Below are 6,588 nucleotides of genomic sequence, written 5' to 3'. Positions count from 1 at the left end.
TCTTACCAGAAGCTTTAATACACTATTTTAACTGTTAAAAATTTTTTTAACCGTAACTTCCAAGATGAAAATCTTTAACTGCAAAGATAGGAAAGCTATTTCTACAGTTTATCAGGGTCTGAAGTTTGTTTGTTTTTTTTTGTTTTGTTTTTTTTTTTTTTGGTCAATGAGAAGACAACATATTCTAAAATACAAATTCTTGCTGTTGGTTGCAAGTATAGCAATTTAACATAATTTGAAATCTATAATTACAATGATTTGTTGTTAGTATAGGGCAGTTTTGTCACAAGTTATGAGGATCCAAAGTATCTTGCTAGAATGCCATTATATATAGCTGCAGGGGAAGTAGCCACAGGGTGGGGTTTAGAAATTTGAGCCAGTATTTAAATTTTCAAATGGAACTGACAAATTTCTGGATGGTGTTAACAACTGCCAGTTTGCATTTCCCACGGTACACTCTGCTTACAAAAGGTATAGCAAAATAACTTTTACTCTATAAAATAAGTGGGTTGAGGTGCTGTCCTCACTGGACTTTTTTTTTTTTTTTGAGACGGAGTCTCCCTCTGTCGCCCAGGCTAGAGTGCAGTGGCACAATCTCGGCTCGCTGCAGCCTCCGCTTCCCGGGTTCACGCCATTCTCCTGCCTCAGCCTCCCAAGTAGCTGGGACTACAGGTGCCCGCCACCATGCCTGGCGAATTTTTTTTTTTTTTCTGTATTTTTAATAGAAATGGGGTTTCACTGTGTTAGCCAGGATGGTCTCAATCTCCTGACCTTATGATCCACTCGCCTTGGCCTCCCAAAGTGCTGGGATTACAGGCGTGAGCCACCACGCCCAGCCTCTCACTGGCTTTTAACAAAAGTATAATAGTTTCTCCTAGCCATGGCATTCAGCTCCATACATGTATTTCCATGTGGTACATAAATCTTAATGATAGTCATTACAGAATTATTTCTTTGGGTGGGAGCAGTGACTTACACCTGTAATCCCAGCACTTGGGAAGCTGAATCGGGAAGATTGTTTGAGGCCAGGAGGTAAGCCTGGGCAACATATCGAGACACCATCTCTACAAAAAATAAAATTTGCCAGGCATGGTGGTGCATGCCTGTAGTTTGAGCTACTTGGGAAGCTGAGGTGGAAGAATCGCTTGAGCCCAGGAGTTCAAGGTTACAGCGACCCAATTATGCCATTGCGCTCCAGTCTGGGCAATGGAGTGAGGCCCTGTCTAAAAAAAATAAAGAAAAATGTTGTATTACAGTCATATTCATTCCTAAAGTAATGAATGTACATGCAAACTTTGGGCTGTTTTGGGGGTGGGGAGGGAATGGTCACAGGAAATAAGAGTCTTAATTCTCATAGCCATGTTCTTCCACTCCTCACTTTGATTTCCAGATCCCCTAAGGGTATTATGAAGGCAGGCATGGCCACCATAGCAGGAGATGAAGTATTGCATAAACCGAAACCAGCCTATGGACTGCTTTAAGATCATTTATTAGAACAGTCATTCAGAAGCCATTGAGACATCAGGCAGCAGAAAGGAAGGTGGGATGGAGCAGGCCCTGTGAAGGACCAAGGACAAACAGCCACAGTTGAGAAATTTCATTTTATTCTGATAAAGACTGATGTATGCCGATAACCTAGTGAAAATCCATAAGTTTGGTATTTCACAACAGTTTTTAGAAAGCACCTAAGATTAACATCCAAATAAGGCATTATAGAAAGTTTTATAAAGAATGAAGTATTTACTATAATTCTTTTAAAAAACCTTGGTTCATCTTGAAAGATCGATGAATTTTTTAAATATCAGAAGAAAAGGGAAATAAAAATTTTCCCCCAAAATACATAAGAACCACTTACTGGCACTTGTATTTTAAGTATCTGGGAAAAAAATGGAACGGATTTTTAAAGGCAGTAACAGCTTGTAAGAGGGCTTATTTCATTTGACTTGGCATCAAGTAAAGTAAGAGTAAATATGCCATGGAAGACATAATCAAATTTTTCCTCCACCTCTCATATTTCCCCACTTCTACCAGACCACACAGTACATCAGCAACCATCCTTTAGATTCCAATTTTTAAATGGCTGCTCAGATGACACCAATAGAGTTCCTTCTCCTTAAAATATGGTGGCAGTGAATGCTAACAGGTACAGATTTCTTTGATCAGGAACAAAGAACTCCTTCAGGAAACTCACTCACTTTCCTGGTCCTTGATAACCTATCATGTAAATTCTTTTTATTGGTACACTTGTTTACTAATTATGATTGATTGCTATTTATGCCAAGGGAGCATTTCCCAGGCATGCCTCATCTATTCACTAACGACTTTTCTCTTTTTTCTTTTCTTTTCTTTTTTTTTTTTGGCAGGGGAGATGGTACTATAACTTGTTATTTATCAGGGCAGATCATACATTTGGATCAAAAAGAAAAACCAGCAAGTAGATCCTAAAACACATTTCTTAACCTGAGTCACATTTGAAAACATAGACTTGAATTACATTTTGTTGAAAATTCATTCAACTTTGGTGCTTGTAAAAGCACTTATGTCAATTTCTGACATAAATCATAACCCTCAGTACATACGTATTTTCAAAGGAAACAAGTCATCTTAAAGTAATATTTTTCTATATGCTAATTGATACATTTTTATAGCAAATTGAAAATTCTGAGTAAACTAAAAGTATGCTTAACAACAAAATAAATACAGCATATATGGTTAACATATACATTTCTTAGTGTAAAGGCAGCAGTGAATTTGTGTCTCACAATAAATCTGAAAATCCAGTTGCTTTCTTTCTGGAATTTTATAAAGTGTCTCACCATGTTCCACAATGCTAGAAATGTCTTTTTTGGCATCAATCTATGCAAAAATTTCTGACTATATATTTTCTCCAAATGACATGTAACTTTTTTTTAACTTTTCCAGAAAAATATGGAAACTTTATCAACCACTTGTTAACTGAACAAAAAGTTAGACTACTACCAAATGCTCTTTTAATTTTGCTCTAACAGATGTTTGAAAAGTTCAGACATCACTGATGTTTTTGAGGATAACTGCATAAAATACCAGATGATTTCAAAGCATGAATCTTAGTATCTGACTCATTTGGCACATCCTTAGTATCCAGAATAAAATCAATAGAAATAAAAGTAATATAATTTTCAAAGAATTCATACATACTGGAAGTCTTAGGAAAAGCAGCTTCTAAATGGAAGGACTAGGAGGTTTGCCCATCTTACTATTAATAGTTACACACATTTCTCCTCATGGAGTAACTGAAGCTTTCTGGCTTGTTTGTGGAACTTTAGTTTGTAGGAAAGCATACACATAGGGCCAAATCTTATTAGTTTCTGTTCCGGAGAATGTTTCCAACACTCCTTTTTTCCTAAAGATGAAACAAAAACAAAACAAAAAACACAGGTCTGAGTCTTCCTAATAAGCAAAGCTTTTCTGTAAATGATGACAATGTAGATTTAGGAGTCTTGGTAAGTATGGGTTTGTGTAATCAGGAGACAAAGGCACTTGGCCAGGCATTGGAAAATTTAGATTTTTGTTTCAGTTGTGCTCTCTGGCTTACATAAATGGGTGCTTAAAAAAATAACAGCACCTATCATTTATTTTATTTATTGAGCATGCACTGTGTGTCAAAGGCTGTGCTACATGCTTTACATATAATAGTTCGTTTAATCCTTTCCAAAGCTCAAATATTCTTATTTTACTGATAAAAACATCTCTTTGTAATGTATCTTAGCCCAAATCACCAAGTTGGTAGTACATTTCCAAATAGAACCTGTTAAGATACCAGAACACCCGTCAGCTTTTTTTTTCTATTTAACTCCTTTGCAAAAGCTACTTTCTAATACTTGAGTATCTTTCCTTTTTGCCTAGGCCAACATTTCTTTTTTCCTCTACTCCACTCTTCTGAATTTTAACAGAAAAGGGAATAAAAAGTGTTGGTTTTACTGGGTTTCCTATTGACTGTCTTCATTTCTCCAGAGGCAGATTTGTCTAGCTTGTCACTAGACCAGCAGCCAAAGTCTATTTTATTCACTCCAGTTTCCTGTGGATAATATGGTGAGGAGTGAGAATCGGAATCCTGGGGTTGCTTTTCAAGCCACACAGATTCCCTCCAGAGATTCTGGCATTCCTTTTGCTAACACCCCGCGTCTAGCCCATGTGTACACCTACACATATACACCTACACATATACGCACTGGTTTAAAGGCTGCAAAAGGGCAACCTAAGAACTCTGGCTTATTACTTTATGAAAACAGGATCCCTCATACCTTTGCAGCCCTTCTTACTAGGTTTTCAGGGGCTTCACTAAGGACAAAAGCATTCCTTCTTGATACCTCATAAAATTCGCCACAGTTAACTTAAATAACACCCACTGTTTTCTTGGTAAGAAACATCTGCTAAGGAGGGAAATTATGCAAATACAGCATTCTTAGGATATTAGAAACCCCCTTGCTTCTAAATTCACTGCCGCCTGGTACAGCTTTCAAGGGAGCAAGCTTCTTAACTGTTGTAAGCCTCTTGAAGAGCCACTTTAAAAATCAAGCCAGTGTCACAAGTGGGTTAATTACTGAGGGCACAATTGCAGGCACCTATTCGATCCTAAATTGTGGGTGAACATTTGTCATTTTAATTTCTGTGTAATAAAATGGAACCAGCTTCAACAACTGGTCCTCCAAAGAGTAAGGGCATCATGTTGTTTGTAAACATAGACCAATTACTCTACAATATTCCACAGCTAAGAGTTTTTTCTAAAACAACCAACAATACAACCATCAGCATTTTTAAATAACAATGCTGACTATTACTAACATTCTTGTAAATAAACTTTCAGTTTTTAGTTAAGTCTCGCCCTAGTTCTATGTGTGGGAGCTGAGAATGAAAAGCTTGAATTAGGCTGGGTGTGGTGGCTCACGTCTGTAATCCCAGCACTTTGGAAGGCCCAGGAGGGTGGATCACTTGAGGTCAGGAGTTCAAGACCAGCCTGGCCAACATGGCAAAACCCCGTCTCTACTAAAAATGCAAAAATTAGCTGGGCATGGTGGCACGCACCTGTAGTCCTAGCTACTGGGGAGGCTGAGGCATGAGAATCTCTTGAACCTGGGATGCAGAGGCTGCAGTGAACTGAGATGGCACCACTGCACTCTAGCCTGACAGAGTGAGACTCTGTCTCAAAAAAGAGAGAGAGAGAGAGAGAGAAAGAGAGAGACAGAAGAGAAAGCAAAAGCAAAAGCTTGAATTAACAGCAAGAGGGAGCAAAAGCCAGAAGCAGCCTAGAAAGACTTCTCAGATATCTCCTAAGATAAGGACCCACATCATTCACTTCATCTTCGCAGCTTTCCCCGACTGCCCTTCCTACACTTTTTTTTTTTTTTTTTTTGAGACAGCTTCTCACTCTGACACCTGCACTCTGGACTGCAGTGGTGCAATCAGAGATCACTGCAGTCTCGACCTGCTGGGTCCAAGCAATCCTCTTACCTCAGACTCCCCAGTAGCTGGGACTATAGGCATGTGCCACCATGCCTAGCTAATATATATATATTTTTTTATGTTTTGTAGAGACAGAGTTTCACCATGTTGCCCAGGTTGATCTTGAATTCCCGCCTCTTCGATCCTCTTACCTTAGCCTCCCAAAGTGCTGGGATTATAGGCATGAGCCACTGTCCCAGGCCCCTCCCCATATTTTGATATTTTGACAGAACAAATCCCAACAACCCCTGGTACTTCACTGCACTGGGGGATTATCTATTCATAGCCTTGCAGCGGTGGTGTTATCTGCCCAGTAACAATGCATTCTCCCTTCCTCTGGTTACTTTTGGGAAACAACCTCTCCACCAAACTCAGTTGACAAGGTTTAGGAGAGACTGTCCCCACTCCCCATCTTCAAGGATGGACATGATCAGAGCTAATCAGTGCCAACCCCAAGACTTTTGCTGGCAAAAGAGGCTCTTTGCTGCTGGGTTTTCTGACTAGTAGGAGGTAGACTGGAAAGTTGAGGAGCTGCTACACAGGGACGGCACACCTGAGACTGAAGCCAACACAGAACAATGGAGCTGAGTGACTGAGGCCTAATGATAGGTGTTTTTGAACACCTGGACCCATCCATCTATCTTTGACTTTTTAGTTATATTACCAATAAATTCCCCTTTTGCTTAAGCTGGTGTGAATTAGGTTCTTAGTTAATATAAGCACATATCACATTGTATGATAAATACTGTTTACCCAGCTCCCCGCCTCACCCACATACATAGTTTCTTGGAGCCTGACAGGGACTGGATCTAATTGTCCATGTGGACCAAGGGCCTACCACAGTGTCAAGAGAGTAAACAATAATTGCTGACAATGAATGATTTAATAGACACCAGGGCTGTTGTAGGACTTCCCAGGATCTCACTTAATTCCTTTAACAACCCTGTAAAGCAGATGCTATTTAATATTGCCTGACTTTACAAATAAGGGATTTGCAGCATGGAGGTTAAATAGCTTGCCTAGGGCAAAAGAGATGGTAATTTTCAGAACCAGCCTCATTAAACAAATGACAAAATTATAGTAACAGTTACTATAAAAAGCGGTTTG

The 6,588-nt window shown here is 39.2% G+C and overlaps 1 protein-coding gene across 5 annotated transcripts in view; it reads right to left on the bottom strand.

Annotated features, from left to right (window-relative positions):
• Nucleotides 1–1,470: 1,470 nt before the first annotated feature.
• AK3 (adenylate kinase 3) overlaps nucleotides 1,471–6,588 on the bottom strand; it is a 33,437-nt gene continuing 28,319 nt past the window's right edge. For all 5 annotated transcript variants that reach the window (XM_011937340.1, XM_011937341.1, XM_011937337.1 and 2 more), the window contains one exon: nucleotides 1,471–3,382. In XM_011937340.1, the coding sequence (XP_011792730.1) occupies nucleotides 3,262–3,382 (121 nt within the window). In that variant the 3' untranslated portion in view covers nucleotides 1,471–3,261. The remainder of the gene's footprint in view (nucleotides 3,383–6,588) is intronic.

The sequence above is a fragment of the Colobus angolensis genome, unplaced genomic scaffold (genome assembly GCF_000951035.1).
Source record: "Colobus angolensis palliatus isolate OR3802 unplaced genomic scaffold, Cang.pa_1.0 Scaffold162, whole genome shotgun sequence".
NCBI classification, from domain to species: Eukaryota; Metazoa; Chordata; class Mammalia; order Primates; family Cercopithecidae; genus Colobus; species Colobus angolensis.
The sequence above is the reverse complement of the archived record's forward strand: the minus strand, read 5'-3'. Positions and strand labels throughout refer to the sequence as shown.